We start from the raw sequence: 25,881 nt of genomic DNA on the forward strand, positions 1-25,881 counted from the left end.
ATTATACATTTTGTTGCTCTAGAAATTTGTCAAATGGAGTGCCTTTTTGCTTGGTAATAAGGAGTAACTAGAGTTATCTTTGGAGTGTTCTGTTGGGGTGGTGGTTTTTTAGGTTTATCTTTTCTTCGTATTTACTGAATATGAATAGTCTGTATGTTGTAAATATGGCTGTTTGTATCTTTTTAAGTCAGTTGCCTTAATTTGGGGATATGAAACAGATACGTCTTTGCTTTGGGACTATATATTTAGATCTTTTAGGTCAGAGCAGTGCATGGGCTTCAGGATGTCACATCTGTATCCCCTGAAGGGGGACAGAATGGAGGACAGTAACCTTAAGTGCTGAAGGTTGTAGGTATTTCACATATAAACAAAAACAGAGTAAAAATATATAAAAGTCATGTGAGAGAGTTAATTATTATTTTGACTTTTCAAGGAAAAAAGCCTGTAATAAGAGGAATATCCTAGAAATGTCATATTCCTAATGTTTTTTAAGTTTAAGGCCTATGATTTGGGGCAAGAGGAAGACCAGAAAGCAAAGCGGATTAGTAAAGTTGATGGCTATATACTCCAAGGTCAGTCGGTCCATTTGAAAATTAAAATCATAGAATTGGTGATTTAGAGTTTGCAAAAACCTGCAGAGAATGTTTGGTCCAGCTCAACTCTCACAGTAGTAAGAGAACATTATTACCATTTTATGGATGCATCACCTGAGTCCTAGAAAAGTTAATCAAGATAACCCAGCTAGTGGGAGCAAAGCCTAAATCAGGAGACAGCAGCTTTGCTCTGCAGCGCTCTTTCCCTTATGGAAGTGCAGACTTTCATTTAAACCCTTATCTTCCTCTTTCTGATGGAGAATAATACAAATGAAAGTATGAAGTATACTTTAAAAAAAAAAATCACATCTGCTAAGTTTTGTCATTAGAGAAAAAAAACTTGTTAAATACTTTTCTTTTTTAATGAAAATGAGTGCAGAAGGGGAAATTAAAAACCACTGATGTCAAACCATTAGGCATTAGTCTAGAATAGGGGTCAGCAAACTTTTTCTTAAAAGGTCAGATTGTAAATATTTTTGGCTTGTGAGCCACACGATCTCTTTCGCAGCTGCTCAACTTTGACATTATAGCGTGAAAGCAGCTGTAGACAAGACATAAACACATGAGCTTGGATGTGTTCCAGTAAAACTTTATTTACAAAGATAAGCCGCTGTAGTTTGTTGATGCCTGTCCTAGAAGAGGCTTTTTAATAAGTCTTTCAATGCAAGTTGAAAGTTCCTGAGAAGTAGAGTTGTGTAATAAAAATTCCAATACTTTCTTACTCAGAGTAGTAAGAGCATGAGAGGACCACCCAAGGTGTGCCATTCCTGGCACTGTATAGTCTAATTAGCCACTAGCCACATGTCATCATTTAAAGGTTAATTAAAATTAAATGTTAAATAAAATTAAAATTTTACTTCCTCACTTGTACTAGCCACATTTCCGTTCTTCAGTGGCACATGTGCCTAGTGGCTACCATAATGTACCATATGCACATATCTGCATATTGTGTGGATTTATAAAACATTTCTGTTATTAGAAAGCTCTGTTGGATAGTGCTCTAGAACAGTGGTCAGGAAACTTCTGGTGTAAGGAACCAGATAGTAAATGCTTTAGGTTTTTATAGGATGCATAAAATCTTTGAGTCGTCATCTTTTCTTTTTTCTTTTTTTTTTTTTTTTTTAAACAACCCTTTCAAAAGGTAAAAACCATTTTTAGCTCACATGGGCATATAAAAATAGGCCCCAGGCTGTAGTTTGCCAACCCCTGCTCTATAGGATTAAGAACAACCAAGAACAATCAGAGTTAGGTATGTAGATACCTTCCAACCCTTCCAGGAGAGGACCTTGATTTGATGATATGATTCTCAGTGTACTTTGTAGCTTGTCCTCATTAAAGCTGTAAGAATACTGAAATTTGTAAGTCAAGGGGAGTGGGTTGTGGTCTCAGCCTTACCATGTTTGTGACCTTGTCTAGGCCTGCTTCCTCATCTGCAAAAGAAGACATTAGGAGACATGTTGGTATTGACTAAAAAGCCAACTGGTTCATATTTCTTTATCTAAAGAAATGCAGTATTGGTTATTTTTAAAAATTTGTTGTGAATATTATTTATATATATTTTTTAAATATAGTACTTACAATGGAGGCTTAAGTGCTTTTTTTTAGTAAGTTGTAATTTGAAGAACACCAATGGCTTGGACTCCTCTGTTTTTTCTTTTGTTTGTTTTTATTTGTTTCTGTTTGTTTTTAATTACTCCATTCCACTCTTAACTGTTCCTCCTCACTTTCTCACTTTTCTCTTTCTCTTTTTTCTTTTTTTCCTGTCCTTTCTTTTCCCCCCTTATATGCCTTGTCAGATTCTTTTTGTGGTACTCAAGCTTATCGTAATACTACCCTTATGTGCCATGAGCCTTCTACTGTAGCTGGTTTATTTGGAGGTAGGTAACAATAATCTCTAAAATTTATCAGTTTATTTATGCAAGAGGGGTTTCTTTTTGTTGTTTTCCTTAAAATGAGTTGGTAAGAAAAAAAATACTTGGTTTGGAAGAACAGGTAGTTTTTTGCTTAATTTTGTTTTCCTTGATTAAACACAATTGTTTTATGAATGGATGCCTGTCATCTTCCTGATTTTATTCATTCTCAAAACTTTCAAATTTTCAGAAGAGTTTATAATATTTTAATATTACAAGCTTATGGAATTTAAATCTCTGTGTATAGATCTTAGTGATAGAATGGCAGATAATTTTGATTTGAACAGTTGTGGCACAGGTGAAGGGAGATTATACTGGAAAGAAGTATACTTTTCCAGCGCTATGCAAAGGCCATAGAAATGGGAAGTAGTTTCCAGGGAGGTGTAACCAATTTGATCTGTATCTTTCCAAATATATTCTGTCTAGACCAGTGCAGTAGCAATAAGACCTCAAAATCCAGCTGAATTTTTTTGTGTATAGGAGTTGTTACCTTAGTTAAGTTGGCATTAAAAAGTAGGTTTGACACAACTGAAGAACTGAGGTTCTTGACTGGCAGTAAGAATTAGACATGGTTAAAAGTGTTTAAAAATGGAATTGTTGAGGGCATTTAACAGAAAGAAAATGTTTGGAATACAGTGAACTTGGGTGTGAATTCCAGTTACACTCCTTTACCTGTGTGACTTTAAGCAAGTATTTAACCTTTCTAAGACTATGAAAATTGGGATAATAATGTCTTGCAGGATTGTTAATGAGGTGTACATATATGCCTGTATAACATCTAGCACAATGCCTGACACAGAAGTATCATTAAAACTACTTGCATTGGGAACTTATCTTGTGGGGACTTCCCAGGTGGTCCAGTGGTTAAGACTCTGCGCTCCCACTGCAGGGGCAAGGGTTCAGTCCCTGATTGGGAACTAAAATCCCACATGCCGCAGGGCGAGGCCAAAAAAAAAAGCAATTATCTTGTGTATGCAGATCATTTCATACTTGGAGTATACTTCTTACCTAAATTATTTAATCATCAGATATAATCTTGAAAACTCATTGTTTTTGTATTGCTGATAGATTTTTAAATTGCCAAGGGCTATTTATTTTTTAGCCCAGTATTCGCTATTTCAAAGCTCAAGAAGTTCATAAAACTTGAAGAGTCCTGATAGATATAATTATTATAGCTATAATAATAAAAACTAATTTTCCTACCTACTAATTTATATAAGATGAAATACTCAGGATAAACCAAAAACCCTTAATAGATTCTGGAATCAAACAAATTGGGGTTTAAGTCTTGATTCTGCCACTTACTAATTATTTTACCTTGGATAAGTTGTTTAATCTCTTAGTTTCCTCATCTGTAGAATGAGGATAATAATAACTGTCTCATAGTGTTATTGTGTGGTTTAAATAATAACCTATCTATAAAGCCCTTGCATAATGTTTAATAAATAGTAGCAGTAATTTTCTCAAAAAAGAATGAGGCCTATTTATTACAGAACTACCATCAAAATCTATTAAACAACCCAGCCAATTTTTCTCAAAGGTGTTTGGATTGCCTTTCTGTCCCAAAAGCGTTTTCATCTTGTACCTTTCCGTCACCTTACTATTGTCCTCTCAAGATTTGCCCTGTAGTACAGTGGTTTCTAAATGTTAATCTGTGAACTGGAGCTGTTCAGTGACAGAGTTTTCATTGGGCTTTGTGAAATGAAAGTTAGGCAGTTCAGTGTAGTGATTATTTCATAAAATTATCCTTAACTTTGATAGCCTATTCATCTTTTTTGGGGGCGGTCCCTAAATCTGCTCTTTTGAAATGGTAATATTAATTCTGTAACTTTGCTTTAAGTAACTTTTAAAAATTGAAGGTTGACAATCTAATCAGCTATTATAATTTATTAGGTATTTCCCTTTTAGTTTATTCTTCTGCTATGTAGAAGCTTTTAAAATTTGAGGTACTAGCTCTGGATTACTTTATATCTTTTCATAGCTTTTATACTTTTAGGCAGTAATATAATTTCACAGATTGGTGCCCCTAGGGACCTCAGGAGATGGCTCCTCTCTTCACAGAAAGTAATGAAGTTGTTTTTGTGTTATTATAAAGGATAGGCTCATCTCTGATATCAATCAAATTCTAGAAAGAATTTCGGACAAGATAGCAAGGGAAAAGAGAAATTGGTATGCCATCCTACTTTATAAATTATTGTTCCCTGTGTTTTCTAAAGTTTAATGATATCATAGCTCAGATATTATTTCCAGGATGATTTAAAGAATGCTATGTGTGGTGGTTCAGCATGGGCATATAATTAAGCATGATAGATTTTTGTCTTTCTTGAGTAGATACATCTGTTCTTTTTGTAAGGAGTTAGGAGAAGAACCGTCAAGCCCATGGTATATTTCTTAAGCAGTTTGTACACTTCAAAGAGCTGTTAAATCAGTATATCTATAGAATTCTAGGAGCCTTTTGATGAATGGTCAGATTTATTTACTAAATTATTTTATGTTTTGATAGTGCTTGTATTCTCATTGTATGACCAGTGTCTTTGAGTTAAGAAAGGGTTAAATAATTATGGAATAAGATCAAATTTGTACATTTAAAAAATTTTGTGCCCTACAGAATATTCATACTATGATGTAAAATGCTACTTTTAAAGTAGTATCATTGATGTATACCAGCTTGTGTGGGTCATTGTTAATAATAAGTCATTGCTTTCTGGCTTCTCTGGCTTTGAGGACCTTCTTGAACTTCTCACCAAATCTTGTCCTACTTTTTGTTTTTCTTTAAGATCAGTCCTTTTAGTACAGCATTATTGTACTTCTTTATATCCTGGTGGTATACATTAAGAGTTCAAAGTGAGATTCTTATAGACTGAAAGTCCTTTAGCAGAAAGTTGGGACAGGAAGAGAGAGAGAGTCTATGTTCAGGGCTCAAAAGTTTAACTTCTCTTTAATGATATAGTTGTTAATCTTCTGATACCAGACTTTTTTTTTATTTTTAACATTCTGACTTTATAGAATTTAGAAATGGAAGAGAATTCCGGAGCCATTTATTACAACCTTCCACAAAGCAAAAGAATTCCTTCTTTGTGATCCTTGCTAGGCTGTTCTCTACTTGGATATATACTCAGTGATTGAAAGCTCCCCAAGTCATGTGACAGGCCTAATGGTTTTAGATGATTTTAATTCTTCTTGTCAGCCTCTGGAAATTCAGAGCCTCACCTCACAAAATACAACCTCACACAATTGAAAATCTTAACGTTTAACTCAGCATTGTCTGGTTTCAGCAACGTGAGCTGGGTGTCTGTTGGCTTATTGCCACCACCATCAGTGTAACATGGACAGGAAAGAATAAATTTTCTGGTGTTTCAGAACAGTTAGGTAAATTAGTATATTTGATTATACATGTCAGCTCCACTTTAGGAAGTAGTTAAGTTGAAGCTAGAGGGTGGTTGGGTGTTGAAAATAGTCTGTTTTTTGTTTAATATTCAGAACACATCTGGACACAAGGGGGGGGCTCATAAGGATTAGTGGGTTATAACTTTCAGAATCCTGTCACTTCTGAAATTAACTTAAACCATATAGCTTTTGATTAACCATCGAAGGAAGGAAGGGAGAAAGGAAGGAAGGAGAGAGAAATATGGAAGGTGAGTAGGTAGAGGGAGAAAGACTCTTGGGGGATACTAAGTAGACTCATATTTTTTTAAAGCACCACAGAATACTTATTTTATTCCCAAATGATCCCTTAAATTAAATTTGGCTTCATGCAAAATCCTAGAATTTTAGATGTGTTTGGTTTTTTAACATCAGCTTACAAGTTTAAGGTAAAAAAATAAGCAAAAAATGTTATTTCTGTAATGAAACAAACTAGTAGTTCAACTTCACTTGCTCTTTTGTTAGTTTTCTTAGTGGGATGATTTTGTTTTGGAAAATGTAATCACAAGAGATGTGGTAGTCTAGGAAGCATTTTGCTTGAAGGGTTGGCTTTGTTTTTGTTGTGGGAAATTACTGCTTTTTCCATTCTATTGTCATCATTATTAAAGAGCTGTAGATGTAGAGTTATTAAAGAATTGAGCTTTTTCCATTTTGGTTTTTCTTAGGATTCACTCCTTCTCCAGTTGCACAGCCACATCCTTCAGCTGGCCTTAATGTTGACTTTGAATCTGTGTTTGGAAATAAATCTACCAACGTTATTGTAGATTCTGGGGGTAAGAAAAAATTGCTTTATTAACATTACTATAATGTTCTAGTTTAGAGTCTGTGTAAGGACAGATAATGGTCCTTTTAACGTGTAAATAGATGAAATTGGGGTAGCCAAAGAAGTGGTCCCTCTTCCCCCAGCCACTAGAAGAAAGCTTCAAGGGACTGTTGTTAGCCTTTACTCTTTTCTTAGTGGCAGTTTTGAATCTGGGTAGATTTTATTTCTCCCAGAGCTATTAAATAAGAGAGAAAAAAAGAGGTTTTACTCAGATTAGACTGCTAAATTGCTAGGGACTGTGTGTAGAATGCTGTACCTTTTACTCTAATTTTTACCTTTACTGAAATGAAATTGGCTTTTTTGAAAACTAGGAAAATATGACCTGTGGTACCTTGCCTCGTTGAGGTAGTCTGTGTAATGAACAGCTAGAATAACTAAATATCAGAGTTGTGGGTTCAGGGGCTTTTTATTGTTTTATAGTATGCTTGTTTAGTCATCTTAAGAGAACTTTATAAAATCTGTAGAGCCAAGTTTCCATTTAACATCTTGGTAATTTCAAGTTTTGTAAAGATTGAGTTCCTGTAAAGTTGGCACCAAATTATATTCTTAATCATGGGGTGGTAAGTGTAGTAATTAAACTCAAGCCATTTAAAGAAATATATTGAGGTGTTGTTAATTTTATAATATACAATTAGTTATCATAAGTATACATACAAAAGTAAGAAGCAAACTTATAAAGAATGTGTATGAACTAGGAATTTATTTTTTTCTGTGCACTAGTAGGTTTATAATTACATTTTTTGATGCATTTGACTTTGTCCTCTTGAGTTTATCTTGCTGGGAAAAAGGATAAAGGAAATAGAAACCAATTGTTCATATTTTATAAACCCCTGTTTTTGGTGACTTTCTTTTTCATATTCTTTGGTATTCCTGGGTTGTGCCGTTCAGTCCTTTGGTGGTTTGTTGATTGGATCTGTTTCACCTTTTACCGTTTGGTAGAGAACTTTAAGGGATTTTATTTTATTTATTTTATTTTATTTTTAATTTTTAAACAGGGTTCTACTTTACTAGATAGTTTTATGCAGTTTGAGTGTAGTTTAACTATTTCTTGTGTATAATTTAGGCTAGCTGTTTTTAGACAGGAAAAGAGATAACCTAGTGGTTCATTTTCACTTGCTTCTAATATACTGTTTTACATATACCTTACATTCTCCACTTTGAAGAGTATTAAAAGGTCTATAAAATATTATTTCTTAAAAGGAACTTTTTTTCAAAGTTACAGAGATATATTTTTTACCTGTATTGCTTCAGGTATAAGTGAGTCTTCAGAAAATTTTGTCAGCTGAGGGGAAGGATTAATTCCATTCCCTTCTCTTTCACAGAGAAGGGATTTGAAATTGTGGATTTCTCCTTTTTCCACTTAAGAGCATTTATTAGTGCCCATTTACCTGGAGGACTTCTCCAGTAAACAAACAAGGAGAAAAGGCAGAGACCTCCTTTAGAAAGCTGTAGCACCATAAAGTTCCTTACAAATCCTATTTCGTCTGTTTGTAACTTTAAGGCTTTGATGAACTAGGTGGACTTCTCAAACCAACAGTGGCCTCTCAGAACCAGAGTCTTCCTGTTGCCAAACTCCCACCTAACAAGTTAGTATCTGATGACTTGGATTCATCCTTAGCCAACCTTGTTGGCAGTAAGTATTTTTTGTATTCTTTAATCTTTAAAATAAGTTGTTTTATAAAAATTAGTCTAGTTTTTAAATGCTTTCTTTTTCTCCTGTCCTAGATCTTGGCATTGGAAATGGAACCACTAAGAAGTGAGTGTTTTATTTGTATTCTTTCCCTATGTGCCATTTAGAGGTTGATTAGGCTTTCCTCTCAAGAAAGTATGTGTAGAGATGTCATCTGCATCTTAAATGCTCTGTTCAATCTACATGTGTAGTAAAGAAACTTCATAATTACACACACTTAATATTCTCACTCATATTTATTTAAAGTGATGTAAATTGGAGTCAGCCAGGTGAAAAGAAGCTAACTGGAGGATCTAACTGGCAACCGAAGGTTGCACCAACAACTGCTTGGAATGCTGCAACAATGGTGAGTTGGAAAAGCTCATTATATACTAACATGAATGATTTAGGTAAATGTGTAACATGAAAATGTTTTTTAAAGAGTGATAAGGCATAAGTGGAAAGATTGTTACCAAGTTTTAGAAATATAAGTAATTTGTATTTCTTTTAAAGGAAGCTTGGTTGACTATGTTTGCCAGGTACATTTTAGTAGCTAACATTTATTTAAAGGTTACTTTGTGTCAGGCATGATTCTAACAAATAATATGTGGTTTTGTTTTATATAATCCTCAAATTTACCTTACACGGTAGTAACTATTATCCCAATTTTACAGATGAGGAAATGAAAACACAGGGTTATTAAGTAGAAAGCCCAGATCACAGAGATTGGGTGGGTTTTTAGAACCCAGGCAGCCTTACCTCAGAGCATATTTTCTTAATCACTATTCTCTACTGCTGGTTTCAAATCTATTATTTATCTATCTACAATAAATAAATAACCTTAACACTGAACCAATTGCTAGATTCACACACATACACGTGTTTCCCCCAACAGTGGCTCAGTGTTCACTAATGCAGGGGTCCCCAATGCCTGGGGCCACAGACCAGTATGGGTCCGCTGCCTGTTAGGAAACCGGGCCACACAGCAGGAGAGGTGAGTGGCTGGCAAGCGAGCAGAGTTTCATCTGCCGCTCCCCGTCGCTCGCACTACCGCCTGAGCCATTCTCTCCCCGCTCCTCCACCCGAGGAAAAATTGTGTTCCCTGAAACCCGTCCCTGGTGCCAGAAAGGTTGGGGACCGCTGCACTGATGGTGCAGTGTTCACTAATTCAGTGTTCTGGTGACTTTAAGAATGTAAGTGCAGCAAATAAGGAGAATCAACTATATAAATTATATGACAGTATTAACAAAAGCCAAGCAAGTATAGTTTTAATTGAGTATGCCTATACACATACACATCTCACATAGATTATAATCTTAAATCCCAAAACAAAAAAACTCATTCTAGTGGATTATATATTTTTTTATTTTACAAAAGAGAAAACGAGTGCCAGAGGTATTAAGTGACTTGCCTGAGGCATCCCCACTAATAGGTGCCTGAATTGAGAGACTCTTGCCCTATCCAACTGGCCCCAGAGCTTCTTGCAGTACACTACACTGTTCCCTACTTCTCCATCTTCTGGTCATCTTCATGTCAGAGCTGAAACAAGGCACAGCCCCTGTTTGACCTCAGCTGGGAATGAATGCATCTGGTTACAAATCTTTCACCACTTTGCGCACGTATGTGAATGACTTCAAAAGCACCACAAGTATTGATTTTAGGATTACAAATAAATTTCAGTGCATAGCAAATTTGCAAATACAGAATCCATGAGTAATGAAAATTAATTGTATATGATAATTAATGAGTTAGCATCTAGTACTGAAGAAGTTCTAATGGTTTTAATTAATATAAGGTATGGTCGTCCCAGAGTAGTTTTGTGGCCGTACCCCAATCCTTGGTCAGCTGCTGTTTTACCAATCCAGTAAGTCTCCCTGCATCGGAGAAAACCAATTTTTTTGTAGAAAAATTTGAAACATGCTTTCTTGCAACAGTGTGTGCTAATCAGCATTTGATTACACGAGCCACACATTGTATCCTTTCTGTTGTTGTTAGAGACCCCCATTATCCTTTTTTTTTTTAATTTTTAAATTTTTTTTATTGGAGTAGAGTTGCTTTACAGTGTTGTGTTAGTTTCTGCCGTATAGCAAAGTGAATCAGCCACACGTATACATATATCCCCATTTGCCCACTTTTTTTAAATATACCTTCAGGGGCGTTCTTTTTTTAAATTTTTTTCATTTTATTTATTTATTTATTTTTTACATCCTTATTGGGTTATAATTGCTTTACAATGTTGTGTTAGTTTCTGCTGTACAACAAAGTGAATCAGCTATATGTATACCTATATCCCCTCCCTCCTGAGTCTCCCTCCCATCCTCCCATCCCACCCTCTAGGTCCTTACAAAGCACCAAGCTGATCTCCCCACATTATCCTTGTTATAGCTACTTTTTGTTATTAAATCTCTTCCAGAGTACTGTGCTGTTTTGCTGTTTCCTTGGGTTAATTGTATGTTAAAATTAATAGGGCTGAGCTAAAAATAGTGTGCTGTTAAAGTTTTACATGACATTAAAGAGTTTTATTAGTTTCAGTCTCCATTAATGGAAAATAATATTGAAATTTAGCCACCTTTTTAAATCAGTACTTTTTCTCTGGTAGTGGTCACTACCGTCACCAATAATAAAACCTTGCATTTAAATAGTTTACATTTTTACACACTCACACACTCACACACACACTATCCGGAGTCTGTAAATAGTGCACTCTTGGGGGAGTTTGAGCAGCTATTGTCCCAGCTGTAAGGATAAAGTTATGCAATTTTTTTTTCCCCTCAATTGCAAAGCAACTAGAAAGCAGATTTAAATTGAAATCCATCCTTTCTGACTCGCAATCAGTGTTTTTCCCACTCTAACACACCTCTCTGACTAGGGATGGCAGGAGGTTAGGTTAGTAGATGTTATAGCCTCAGGAGTGAATTATACATTGACAGTATATGAGGAATGATATAAATCCAAATGATATAAAAATACAATGAATATTTTCTTATTTTGTATGAAATTAGTATTAATCTGTATGAAGTATTAGAAGTTTGTGAATAGCACTTGACTTAAGATTGACTTTTAGCATTTAATAGGCATCTAACCATCTAGAATTTGTTGATAAGAAGCAATATCTATGGTGCTGTGTTGTATACGGTAAGGTATATCATCTCTTAAGGATTTTGGTAAAACATTTGTATGTATGTATTTTATAGAGGTTCTTTGTAATGACTAACATTTAGGGCTGGTGATGTGATTCACTACTTAGATAAACTGCTGGCTTTTGACATTTCTTTACATTTCTAACCTTTTTAATTAATCCTTAAACACTGTCAAGGTTTTTAGATTTTTTAAAATTTTAACCATTCATTGATGTTTTATTAAAATATATAATGATGTTACACTACCAACTCTTTCTATTACTGTTTGCTTTTTTTCTGTGGTAGACATTATGCAATGCAACCCTGTTTATGGGATGCACTGTTGATGCTACTGATAGATTTTATGTTTTGATGACACTTGTAATCGATAAACTATTATGTAAGTAAGGTGATGATGCCAAAGACTAAATTTCCCGTGTCAACCTTGATAGTGTTTTAGTATAGATGTTCTTCCATTAGATACTGGAAATACAAGGGATTTTAAGTAGTTAATGAATGTTCATGTGAACTAAAATGCTCTCTATGTATTTTCTGTTGTGTAAGTACTTGTTCTAATCCAGTGTTATTGCATTATGTAATTGTTCTCCCTGGGAAAAACAGAATGGCATGCATTTTCCACAATACGTAAGTGACCAAAAACTAGCCTTTTTTGCAATAAATTGGCATGCTGTTAACCAATGCTGTAGCAGAATCTCATAACCTTCTAGCTATTACTTGTTTTCACATTCAGATTTTCAATGTGCCAAAAATTCTTCCTAGCATCTACTGATTTTGTGGGTTTGTTGCAGAATTGATTCTGATGGTGGCATGGGAAATACAAATTTTTTTTTCTTGCTTAATATTCTGCCATTTGCTGCCAGATGGCTGGGTGTCTGTGTCTGTATCTGTGCTGCCACTATGCACTTGATGACTTCTGAATGAAGGGAAATGTTGATTGTGGTAATGTTGAAAATAACAATTGCATGAAATCTTACAGGCTTCTGCTGAACTTGGCAGTTTGTCTACTGCTCTCGCAGCTCTTGGTTTTTAAGTAGGGAGAGACCAATAAGTCCTACATGCTCACCCAAATACTAAACTTTTAACTGTTCACTTTAGTTATGCTTCATTTAACTTCTCCATGTGTATGTTCAAATTGCCATATAATTTGTTATTTTTCATGTTTTAGCAGTGTTATTGGTCTTTCACCTGTATTCAGCTTCTTCAGTTTTTATTATAAGATAACACACACAGGGAATGTTGTTAAGACAGCAGATATGTCTAAAATGATTCTGTGCTGAGATTGTCTATTTTGAGTTAAAGTGGGAGGAGGAAGGGACCTTAAACATCTTAGTGGTAGATGGCTCTTTTAGGACTTAAAGCATAAACAGACTTAAAAATGTATTGCTCTTCCAAATTGGTGCTTTGCAGAAGATAGTTTAAATAATTTATGAAATAAATTAGAAGGAATACTAGTATACATGCTCTATGTAAGAACTTGTGCTTCTTAGAAATAGTCATACTCCATAGTGGTTTGAAATCTTTGGAGTTATTTGAAAAGAGTGAATGAGGTCCTTAGAAACTAATTTTTTGGAAGATCAGATTGTTCATGGATTTGGGATCTTTACATTTTATTTTGCTCAAAAAATGAAGTACCTAGGAAAACATTCAGTAATGCTACTTTTCTAGGCAAACATTTTTTATGTTAGTGATAGACTTTAAATTTAGAACTTTGAGTATTTTTAAAAATCTGAATATTTTTAAAGCTTGTAAAAGCACAATGAAATCTTAGATCACTGTTGTATCTAACTTTAAATGGTATTTTTTCTTTCTGATAATTCTTCTTTTCCGCTAATTTCAAGACACTTTTTTTCATTGAGCTTTAATTGACACAATTATTAACGAACACAAATGTCATATTTAATCACAGCTGTCTTAGCAATTCTTTTTAGTGGAACTACAGCTATTAATTCCTTGAACTCCGTTGACATACATGAGTTATACTTCCTTGTTTATTTTTTCTTTCATCATGTCAGGCACCCCCTGTAATGGCCTATCCTGCTACTACACCAACAGGCATGATAGGATATGGAATCGTAAGTATTTTTCCCAACACAGCTTTTTGAAAATAGGTTGACTCACATTTAACATGAATTTATTTCGCAGCTTAACTGAAAAAAGAACTTAGTGCCACATATATCCTTAATGCCTAACACAGAACCTTGCACCATAGCATAGGTTTCATAAGTATTTCTAGAATAGTCATTATACAACAGATACTATTTATTAATGTTCACTGTATTTACTTGGCTTATTTTTCCTCTCATAAGTTTGTTAGGCATTTTATACTTCATTATGAACTCATTTAAACATTAATGTTAACTCCAAGTCTTCGTTGCTGTGATCTTACATTAATACCAGTGAGGTCTTATAACCTGAATACCACTCTAGAGGAAGGGGGGAATTAATAGTTCTTGAATTGTGTAGGGGTAAATTTAGTTTAGTAAAGGCCACAGAAATTTTTCTATGACATGATTGGGATAGTACAGAAACAGTCCTTAAACCTTTAAGCTGCCCACAACCCACATTCTAGACTGCCCTTACTCTCCCAACTCTCTTAATACATAGACTCACATAAATAAGAAATGAAGGTAGTGGCTTCAGCCCACCACACACTTGGCGGAACTGTTGCTGTTGGGAGGCAGCACTGCATCCGTTGGTATTGCTACTGTGGCTGCTTCTGCTACTTCTTTATTTATTACACATCTGTAGCTCTTTTCCTGCATATGAAGGAGTTTCACAGCTTTTGGATTAGTAGTCATTACATTAAAAAGGTGTCTGCACAAAAAACTCAAAATGAATCTCACTACAAATAGGAGTCATCCTAAAAGGTTAAATAGAACTTGCAGAAAGGTAAGGTTTTAGAATATAGCATTTTAACCAAAATAATATGGTGGTCAGTGTGTACTTTATTTTGTCACTTACGTTAATTATATACCATGGAGTGGTAATTTTTAAAGAGATGGTTGGTTGAGATTTTCAATTATTTAAGAATGAACTAACCTCTTTGTGTGTAATTTAAGCCTCTTGGTTTTCCCTAAAAACGTCTGAAATAAAATGAAAGAACCATTGGGTTCTTTCAATTGGGAGTAAATGTCTTCAAACAATCAACTATTTTCCCTTGTGCTTATTTGCATAATGGCATAAGAACTTGATTTGATACACAAAGGCAGTTTTCTTTGAAATGTCTTAGCCATTTTATAGTTTCAAGTTTCCCATGTCTAAAGCTGGCAAATTTGGAAATTTTTTTGGTCTAAATTATTTTGTCTGTTTATCGTAGTTTGAATTTTGCAACTCATGTAGAAAAAGTTGAGCTTTTTTGCAAACTTTAAAAGATGAGCACATTAAAGACTTTCCATATTAAAAAAAATACTCCTAAAAATTTGTAGATGGGGCTTCCCTGGTGGCGCAGTGGTTGAGAGTCCGCCTGCCGATGCAGGGGACATGGATTCGTGCCCGGTCCGGGAGGATCCCACATGCCGCGGAGCGGCTGGGCCCGTGGGCCGTGGCCGCTGGGCCTGCACGTCCGGAGCCTGTGCTCTGCAACGGGAGAGGCCACAGCAGTGAGAGGCCCGCGTACAGCAAAAAAAAAAAAAAATTTGTAGCTGTCAGTCTTATTTGCATTTACAGGTATTTTCCCTTTGAGTTACTGCAAAAGTACTAGTACTGTTCATCCCTGTCATCCTTCTTGTTTACTTACTCATAATAAGGAAAATGTGAGTTAACATCCTTTAACTTGACATTTTTTGTTTTTTTAGCCTCCTCAAATGGGAAGTGTACCTGTAATGACACAACCAACCTTAATATACAGCCAGCCTGTCATGAGACCACCAAACCCTTTTGGCCCTGTATCAGGAGCACAGGTACTAATTAACATGCTACATGTAACTGTTTTAATGTGCTTGATGTGGAAGAAATATAATAGCAAAAAATCCTTTTATACAACTTGAGAAGCAGGTTATTAGCATTTTTTCCTCTTCATTGTGGATGTTATTTTCTTCGCATATCTTTCTCATCTAAGAGTTTGTAGGAATATTGATTATTTAGAAAGAAAGGATAAGCAGATTACAAATATTAAAGATGGAAAATTCTTGATAACTTACAGTTGGTGGGTCCAGAGGATGGTTTTTCTGAGGTTAAGGAACCTTTTTTCTGATGATGATTCTGACATGCTCTCCTTTGTGGGCCTTAGAAACCTTGAACTCAGAACTCAGTGCCTTGGCTTGAATGGTGCTACAATAAAGGTGTTGCCTTTGAGATATTTGTGAAACTTGACGAGTCTTCAAAAGTTGCGAATGCTGTTTTTTCATTAGATAACTTCCTGCTGCTAAAGATCATATTTAAAAGCAACCCCTCCAAAAGGACAAAAAAGCTTGAAATGCCATGCTGACCTAATGTCTTCACAGGAAAGACTTTCCTCTTCAAATGTTTCTAAGGCCTTCTTCCAGTTCAAGAAAATTCACCTAAATATTCACTCTTTCTTTTTCATCTCGTTATTAGCATCAGGGGAATCTGTTTTTTCTGAAAAAAGCTTCTCATTGTGGTTAGGAGAGGAGATATGAAGTTTCTCTGTTATTTACTTCTCTGGCAGCATACTATGGAATGAGATCCTTGTAAAGTGATAGGACAGCTTGTCCTTCTGTATCTGTGGCTGTGCTCATATTATTTAACAGTTAGAAATAATGACATGTGATTGTTAAAGTACACCTTTCTTGGCTTCCGATGCCAACTGATTGGTTACTTTATGTGTTTAATGCTATTTGAAAACATTCATGGGAGTATTTGGTAATGGACTTATTCCTTTTCCACTTGAATGGATATAAGTATTACACTTGCCAGTGCATACAGTGTTACATGGCCAAAATTATTTATATTGATCCAGTTGAAGCTTTTGTCTCAGAAACAGAAACAGAAAACAGAATATATTGTTACCTTAACCTTGGATGCTGCCTGACAGTCTCCAAGCACTTTCACATACATTATCTCATCTTATTCTCAAAATAATCTTTAAGGTAGATGGGCCTAGGATCGCTATTGTCATCATCCTTTATCTTTATAGATAAAGAAAGTTGAGACTTGGAAAGGTTCTTCAACTAAATAAGTGGTGAAATGCAACTTAGCTCCCAGAATCCTTGATTCCTGGTCGAGTGCTCATTTGTGCCACACTGCCTCTCTACTAGTGCAACTCAGCCCCTGTGGCCACTACAGTAGTACTGTCTTCCTTTTGTCAGCAACGAAGCACTCTGCTAATTCCTTGGGTTTCCTGTTATATTATAAACTATATTTATGTATTTGGGATATAACTACTGTAGTTGTCAAGAGCATCCTATACAATTTTGGATAATACTTTTAACCTTGAAACACTTTATATGAGGGTTTTTTTTTAATATGGTAAAAAAAAAAATCTTAGTAAAATCTACCTTTAAAAAAATTGCTGGCCTCCTGGCATGTTTTCTTAACACAGATTTTATATCCTGTTTCCTTTTGAAATCCATGTAACTTTCACTGAAACACCAAAAAAAGTGCAAGAATTTCCAAGTTCTTTAAATGAAAGAGTGATAGAACTGCCTTTTTCTAATTATACCAGAAGAGAAGAGAATGAGAACATTAAGGTAATAAGTTTCTAGTTGAGAAATCAAATTTGAAGCGAGTACTTAATTTTAAATATTACTGATTGAGAAAAGCCTGTGAAGGAAGGAAATTGATAACTAGGAAAAGAAAATCAGGTGGCAGTAAAGTGGCTCAAAGAGGCTTTGGTCTTCTCCTTATGCAGTTATTTGAATCAGTTGAAAGTCAGAATCTTAAATTTTATGTTACTTTTAATTCCTTTTACCCCTTTGTTTTCCATATGTCTTGTCATAAAGTCCCACTAATTGTTCCTCTGCTATTATTAGCTCCACCCTTTTTGCAGTCTATATCCTTTGCCCAGATTGGAACTTTTCTTGCCTTTCTAATTTAATCCATTTTGTAGATACTGGAGTAAACTTTTATAGGCAGCATTTGTATCCTCTCCATATTCAAAAATCTGAGGAGACAAATCTAACATAACTGAAATGTAAGGCTTTCCTTCTGTCATAAAAACTACCTCACAAAATCTCCCTCTTTGTAAGAATAATAATGAATAAACAGAATATTCAATTCCCATGCCTTTATAACTGTCGATAAGTATCCAGTGTTCTGCTGCTGTTTGTCTTTTCCAGAAGTCCTTTGTCTGTCATAAAGTGCGTTTACTCTTTACTCAATCTTAGTCATGTCTTGTCCCTTTTCAGTTCTTCTGAGATCTGAAGTTCTTTTCCTTATTCTGCATTATTTTTCTTTATAGAACTTACCACTACTTGACATCTGTTTGTCCATCAGTCTATCCATTTGTCCGTTCATCCATCCATCCATCTGATCCCATATTAGATTGTAACCCTCATAGAGGCAGGCTTAGATGTGGCTTGTTTACTTCTGTGTTCATGGTTCCTAAAACAGTGCCTGATTCATGATAGTTTTTGAACATTATTTGTCAAACAAGTGAATTTGGTTGAAAACTTACCTTTACCATTTCGTAACTTACTCTGCTTCTCATTGGTATAGCTTTTTACTTACTCATAACCATTGTAATAATTTATAGCAGTGTTCAAAATTGGTTTAATTTATGCTAATAGACCATAAGTTAAAATGTTAGATGACTGTCACCTGAAGAATGAAGACACCTTTAATTTCATGATTGAATATTTTTAATCATTTAAAAATTAAACGATTTATCTTTGAAGTAGGAAAGATTTTCTCATGCTTTAGTATTTTAATGATTCTTAGCCAGTCCCTTGCATTAACTTTGTCCATCCAACGGTAGTAGTAACCAAAGTAATTTTTCTTAATGAATTACCTTTTAATTGTTCTCTCATTGTTTTGCTCTTTTTTTCAATAAAAATTCCTTGAGGCAGAGACGTCTCTTTGTACATTGTAAAGTAAATGATAGTTTAAATGTAAGTCAAATGCCATCAAAATAGAATCTTTTAATCAAATCCCAGTTCTCCAGCTCTTATCAAAAATCTTTTCCTATTCCTTGAAGTATTTCTTTTGGGAGCCATTACTTACCAAAGGTGTAACTTGTAGCTCCTGGTCTCTTGCCTACTTACCATTGAACCAAGCTAATATTCTTGAGAGTACCTCAACCCTCCCACATATATTTATCATATTACCATCAGTGAGGTATTTCAAACAATGTGTTGTGTGTTCTGAATTATATCTAGATTACTCTTAGTGCTGTGTTAGGGCCTGCTAGTGAGAAAGTAGCTAATACCTTCCACATGACTGTTAGCTCAGACTTTTTGTTCTTTAGGAAATGGTCTTCAGAATAGCTTTAATCTAATAGACTACACTGTAGTGTTGAAATTATGCCTCCCTATACACCTATACACTTCTTCTGTTCTGTTCCCATCCCATTTTTTGTGCTGGCTTATTCTGTATTTTTTAAGATATTTTAACACAACTATTAGATGCTTAAAGATGGGTATTACGTTCTTGTGTTCCATGCCTAACATTGTAGCTTTTTTTTTTTTTAATGTTTTACATGAGTGCATCTTTCTAGGTGTTTGACTACATGGAAAACACTAGATACCTTTGGTTAATGCTTTTTTTTCCTCTTCTGTGCTTCCTCACACTATTTGATTGCCTGTTACCGGTTACTGATGTGTTCATTAACTTGGGGAGAGTGGGGACTCTTAATGCCCTCTCGCTCATGCTTTGTATAAATCTTACTGGTACTTACTGGTATATAAATTGAAATATCCATTGCTGGTCAATATTTTATAAACTCGTTCTGCGTTGCAGTATGCAGCTATTATGTTACTAAGCATGAAGACAATTAACCTAGTTAGTTTTGCTTTTTTTAAGTTACTGTGACGTGAGCTAACATTCTCTTAATGAATGTTTATAAGACAGTTTAGATGTTGAAGATTTTTGAGGGGGAGGGTTGTGTTTATTATGTTCTTATCACTTATTTATATGAGAAACTCAAACTGATCCCTTATCTGTTTTCCCAAAAGCAATATGAAAACCATAGTAGAGTGTTACATTTGGGGATTTATTTTTTAAAATAAGCATATTAAAAGTTTTATTGTTTTCTTGGTTGGTATTGGGGGGCTTTGAGGGGTTTTTTTAATGGAGGCTGTGGTTAAAGATGTAAAATGGCTGCTGGGTTTTTTTTGTATTGGCCAAATTTAAGTAAGTATGACATCAGTTAAGTGTCTGAAAGGACACAATGGCTAGTTGTGAGTGCTTTTTACCGATGTAAATGGGGGCACTGTTGGCTTTGGATATTGGAATAATTTAAGTCTTACCAAAAAAAAAAAAAAAGCCTTTTAATGACTTTCCTGTGTATAAGAACTAATAGCTCTCTTTGCTTTTAGGCTTAGTTTAGTTTTGTTTGTTTGTTTGTTTGTTTGTTTACTTTCTTAGTATGTTAACTGTGGGTGTTGGCAGTGCCTCTCTGTCAGCTGATCTGCCCAGCTGCATTTCTGTGAAAGCCTTTTTCCTTGTCAGCAGTGTGTTGTGCTCATTCATCCTTGCTTAGTAGAAGAGCTCAGGAGGGGATTTACTTTGGGAATTGGGATTTAGGACCATAGGTGAGAATGTTTCTGGAGTCCCGTCTGCTTACCATTATTGTTAATAAGACAATATGTACGACCAGGCCTTTTCACTGGATTTTTGCTGAGAACATTTTTTCTAAAAGGTGGAAATCTAATTCTTGTTTTAAACAAAACTTAGAACATATTCATAAAATCTTGGGTGACTGTGAAGTTCTTCAAAATCCTCATGATGAACATCAGTGATTGTGTACGGCACTGTGAATATAGAAAGCACACAGGTATATTGACCGTCTAACATTTACTAGAGAAGTCCTTTTTAAAAAATTATTTCTCGACTCTTAAACTTTTTTCTGTACATTAAAATATAGCCATGAATTCTAGCTGAGTTGAGCTTGAGATAGCAGATTTTAGAGAGGAAGCAAAGCACCAGCCTTGGAGTCAGCAGATCTGCTTTCGAGTCTGTTATTAGTGTCCTGGGGCTGCTGTAACAAAGTGTATCACAAACTCGATTTCTTAAAACAGCAGGAATTTAATCTCTCACAGTTCTGGAGTCTTAAGGTCCGAAAACAAGGTGTCAGTAGGGCCACGCTCCTCCTGAATTCTCTAGAGGAGGATCCTTCCTTGCCGCTTCCAGCTTTTGGTAGCCCCAGTCATTCCTTGACTTAGAGCTGCAGCACTTCAGTCTCTGCCTCTTTCACATGGCATCCTCCTTGTGTCTCTGTCTTCACATGGCCTTTCCCTCTTTTTACAAAGACATCAGTCATTGGACTAGGGCCCACCCTAATGACCTTGTCGTAACTTGATTACAACTGCAGAAACCCTATTTCCAAATAAGGTCACATTCATAAATACATTCATAGGGGTCAGGGCTTCAGCGTATCTTTTTAGGGGATACAGTTCAACAGACTCTCAGCTCGACTCCTCACTTAACCGGGTGTTTCAGAGAAAATTGTCTACGTAACTTTGATGAGCCTCAGTTTCTTTATATATAGAATGGTGATTTTTACCTTGTGTACTTTATAAGTTTGTTGAAAGGTCCAAATGAAAATATTTGTAATTGACTTAGGAATGTGGATGTTTATGTTTTTTTATTGATGATTATAAGGAACCTTTTTTGTCTTTAGAAGAAAATGTTACAAGGTTGCCCTATTTTCAGAAATTGTTTCTATTCCATGAGGTGTCCCTATTCCCAACTTCTGATTTATAATAATACAGTTTATATTTCTTCCCATGTGTTACAAATTATCTTTATTGTAAATATAATAATTCATACTTCATTATTTTGAAACCTTAATCATGACTCACTATTATCTGATGACATCAGATAAACTCATAGAGAACCACAGGCTAGGGTAGTCACTGTGGTGTGGGGATGGGGCGGGCTGGGTGAGCACGGTCTGCATTAGGGCCTGAATCATCCACATGAGGTGTAGACGCCGGACATTGTTTACAGGAACCTGACACACCGCTCTTGAGGACTCTGTCAGCAGCACCTGAATTGGCTCAGCATTTGTGGAGGTGGTGTTACCCTAAAGGACCAAGCTTTATTTTATAGTAATTAAAATCTTTATTTGGTCCAATTTAATACAGTTTATAAGTCTCTTTTTGTGGGGAGGGGCAAACCTCTTTTGAAAATGTCTAAGTCTAAGGAACTCTGTCTTAGACGTTTTTAGTGGAAGCCCAATAGATAAATCAGGTAAAAGCAGGTAGCCTCAAGCTCATGTATGGAACACGGTTTGGAAATTTTTTTTAACCAAACAAAAGTGCCATATTTTCAATAAACAGCAAATAAGTGGTGCATTGTAGGCACATGTAATTATTATTTTGTCTCCTTATGTACCAGTTGACATAAACATTACAGCTTTTCATTTTCTTTGGTTTTCAAGGGGTAAGAGTCTAATATGAATGAGCAGTGAACATTTTATTCAAATAAGCTGAGCCAGTTTTCATGATTTCCATCCATCAAATGGAACTTTAAACAGACTTCTCTTACCCTTGCAAATGCTTCTGATATACAGAAATGTTGTTTATTTTTGGCTTAGGTCAGTTAATAGTATTTCCTCCCATGAGTTTAGGAAATCTTCTGATCTATTTCCCTCTCTCCAATTTGGTCTTCTTTAACTCTTTGTCGGTTTAGGTTGCCATAATTCTAAGGAGATGACTTAGATGCCATTTTGGAATAATGTCACTCCTATGTTAATAGTTTTAAGTTATGTGGACTCTAGCAGTAGAGAGGTTTAGAAACAACACATTCAAAGAGAAATCCTCTTAGGTCACTGTTTGGTGCCCCTAAGACAAGATGAAGTAGTGCTTTGAAGGTGACAGGAGTAAGGTTGGCGTAACTTTGTGATGTTATTGATGGGCAGAAGCCCAAGATGGGTTGTGTTAAGCATAAACCCAAGAAGCAGTTATCAAAAGGCACTAGACTCAACGTACAGGACAGGCCCTCTACCTTATGCAGTGGAGAAAGGAGTCCTCTCTTTTAGCTATACTTCACGGAGGCAGCTGAGAATAGCATTATCTTTAGTATAAAATTTTGGAATGCAGCACTATATGTTTATATCCCTGTGCATCTGGATTCAGTGGTCTGGCCGTGGTCTAACATTATTCAAAAACAACATACCTTTCTGTGCTCAGTTTTATATCTGACATCTCTGTGAAATCATATTAGGTAGGGCTGAGGTTTCTAAAATGTTTCCATTGCACAGCAATATCAGGAAAATATTCTTTAAGCATGTACCCTCAGTGTATTTATATTTATATATCCCTACAACAATATGTACATTAAATAACATGTAAAAATAGACATTTTAAAAGGGTAAAAATTAATAGGGAAGTTCTAATACTTCTAATATCCGACTTTGGTGACATTTTTATACAGAGCTTGTTTTATCACCAAAAAACATTTTAATTTAGCATGTTATAGAATGCTTATAATATGTGTAAGTCACTGCTAGTTGCTGAACAAGAGACAGGGAGAATATGTTTCTTACATCTGAGGAGCCTAAAGGTGAGTATAATATGGAAGCACAAGTGACTGGTTGATGGTAAAATAAGAACTATTATAAGAGCAACACAGACAAGACAGAGTGGCTCCTATTATGTAAGACTAGATGAGCATTTGATTGTAGGTGGTAAGGAAGGTTGAACTAATATTTGAGTGACTAACATATGCCAGGGTGCTTTTTGTATATTTTAATCCTCAAGACAGCCATTAACGGGGATGTGGGTATTGGGTCTTGATATTCTTAACCTCATTTTACAAAAGAGCCAGGATTAGATTCCTTTCCATAAAACTGTGCTCTCTCATCCCAGGCAAAGGAAATACGCCCATTTTTTCCTAAGATGTTAACTTTGCTTCTTCAAGAAAGACAAAATGAGTCTTTACAGCATTGCTATTTGCTATCCAGGCTTTTGGATACAAATTCAAATGTAAAGATGTGGCACCTTGCTTCTTCGCTAAGAATTTTAAGCACAGCCAAGTTTGTCCTTAAATACCCAGTCTTTTATTCTCCCGTAAGCTTTCAATTGCACTAGGTTCACTTTCTGAGACTGATGCTATTTTCCTGTTCTAACATGAAATTTTCTTTCTTTGGTGTTGAATGGGAGTAGAATGAAGGAGTAACCATTTTTATTTATGATCTTTAGTGTGCTGATAGAATTCTTTTTTAAAAATTCCTTTATTCTCTGTATGTTTGCTTTTTTATAAAGTTAACTTACGATTTCTGTACTCTTGTCTTTACTAAACACACACTACAGCCAAAAAAAAATCTTTGCTCTGGAGATAAAAACAAAGATTTTTGGTAACATTAGATTCTTTTTTTTTCTATTTCAACATATTTTTTTTAAAGGTTGATTAGAGTGGCGGGAGTGGGTGAAGGAATGTCAGCTGAGAGTTGCCATCATCAATTACTTGTACATTTTAGTATTTTTATTTATCTGCGGCTCTTCTTTCACTGCTTCTCAGTATTTCATTTTCCTATAAAATGAGAAGACTTTAAGTATGTCTGTATTAGACTAGTGAGACTGACTGCTTTGTTTAAATGGCATATTTAGTTGTGAGGTAGGTCGATTTAATTTGAACAAACTGATAGCTGTACTAATTTTTTAGTTCTGTGGGAATTTTGGTATAGAGAATGTTACTTGAAATAAATGAGTGAAAGTCTTTTTCTTTTGTTTGGTGTGTGTGTGTGTGTTGGCATATTTGTAGTAGAATTTTACTGGAATGGTCAGTTACAATTTGTCTTACGCTGGCTTGTAAAATATGGTGATATTGTAATTAATGATGGTCATTGGATTTTTTCTTTTTTTAAATTCCTTATCCTCCAGTACGTAGCAACCCTACGTGTTCTTTAATCTACTCCCAAGAATTATAAGTAAAGGAGGGTTAACTTGACTTTCTCAGGCTCTTTAAATCCTGCTGCTTCTCACCCGCCAGGATCCTGTTACTCCTTTGTGTACTTTGTTCTTCCTTCTTTCCTTGAGCATTAACTGGGCGATTGCAGTATATTTCCTTTCCTTCTGCTTCCTTATTTACTCGCTGAGCTGACTACCTTCTCACCAGTGCAAGATGTGCCTATGCTTCGGTACAGGTGCCAGGAAGGGGTGGGGCCCGCTGATGAAGGGCTGCTCCATGGCTCAGTCCTTGGCACTCGCTGCAGTCAGCCAGTCCAGTCTGGGCCAAGGTTCCATCTGCTTGAAATGGATGTTGATGATACGAAACTTACTGCAGGGATATTAAGTCTTGTTTTCTCATGTTTTAATTTAGCTACATATTTTTTATAGGTGTAAGACATATGTGTGTGTTTGTTTTGCCAATTTAACAGAATAGTAGAAGTATTAGTTAGAAACTAGCACTTCTTCCCTCAAGGAAAATTGATCCTCTTCAACATTGTTTTTGAGCCTCCAGGACTTTTCTCCAGCAGTATGCTCACATATGGAAAAGAACAGAATTCTGGTGCTCCCTTTGACCATATTCTTCAGGGACATTTTCCCCTGAGACTGTCAGGTCTTCAGACTGCTGCCCTCATGAAAATTTGATTTAAGAAGATGTTTCAGTGTGGGGCTCTCATGGGAGACTGTTGATTTTGGATGCTTAGCTATCTGCAGTAAGCAGGGGGGTTTTGTTGTTGTTTTTTAACTTCAAATGAAAAAGAAAATCTGTTTTGGAGAAAAACCCAGTTAATCTTAAACTCGCTCCAGCTCAGGGATCACTTTACTTAAAATCATTTCGCTTCTGAATGGTCATCCTGGTTGGTCTGAAAGGTGAGGAGGAAATGTCTTTCTAATAAGTTGCACCTTATTCTGTCTCAGCACGTATGATACTTGAATCTCCAAACCCAGACCTGCTGTCCTGTCCTCCCATCTGTAGCTGCTTGTGTAATTCCATCAACTTTTCCATTGTCTCTTCCCATTGTCTTTGAACATTTATTTCTGAGAACAAGGTATGGATTAAGAAAATGACTCAACCACTAATATAACTGAAGATGATTTCTAAACCTGTAAATTAATCTTGGCATCCAAAACAACAAATTGCACATACTTGTGGTGTAATATTTGTTGAAAACTCATTGGCTCTTCATTCTTTATAGTGCTTTTCTTAAGAAAATAAAAAGGTAGAAATGAGATCACTTTGACCCAGCAAAGACAGATTTTGAGCCTTGAAATCCTTTATAGGAATTCGAATGTTGAGGTATGAATTGAAACTGTTT

The 25,881-nt window shown here is 35.4% G+C and overlaps 1 protein-coding gene across 10 annotated transcripts in view; it reads left to right on the forward strand.

Annotated features, from left to right (window-relative positions):
- Nucleotides 1-25,881, forward strand: part of PICALM (phosphatidylinositol binding clathrin assembly protein) — a 107,688-nt gene that overhangs the window by 77,570 nt on the left and 4,237 nt on the right. For 3 of the 10 annotated variants that reach the window (XM_060018144.1, XM_060018150.1, XM_060018149.1), the window contains 7 exons: nt 6,592-6,699; nt 8,251-8,382; nt 8,475-8,505; nt 8,686-8,785; nt 12,159-12,182; nt 13,571-13,630; nt 15,353-15,457. In XM_060018144.1, coding sequence (XP_059874127.1) covers nt 6,592-6,699; nt 8,251-8,382; nt 8,475-8,505; nt 8,686-8,785; nt 12,159-12,182; nt 13,571-13,630; nt 15,353-15,457 — 560 coding nt within the window. Of the gene's footprint in view, nt 1-2,389; nt 2,471-6,591; nt 6,700-8,250; nt 8,383-8,474; nt 8,506-8,685; nt 8,786-12,158; nt 12,183-13,570; nt 13,631-15,352; nt 15,458-25,881 lie in introns of all 10 variants that reach the window. The other 7 variants (XM_060018145.1, XM_060018151.1, XM_060018147.1 and 4 more) reach the window with 4 other exon arrangements.

Source organism: Delphinus delphis, chromosome 8 (genome assembly GCF_949987515.2).
Source record: "Delphinus delphis chromosome 8, mDelDel1.2, whole genome shotgun sequence".
NCBI classification, from domain to species: Eukaryota; Metazoa; Chordata; class Mammalia; order Artiodactyla; family Delphinidae; genus Delphinus; species Delphinus delphis.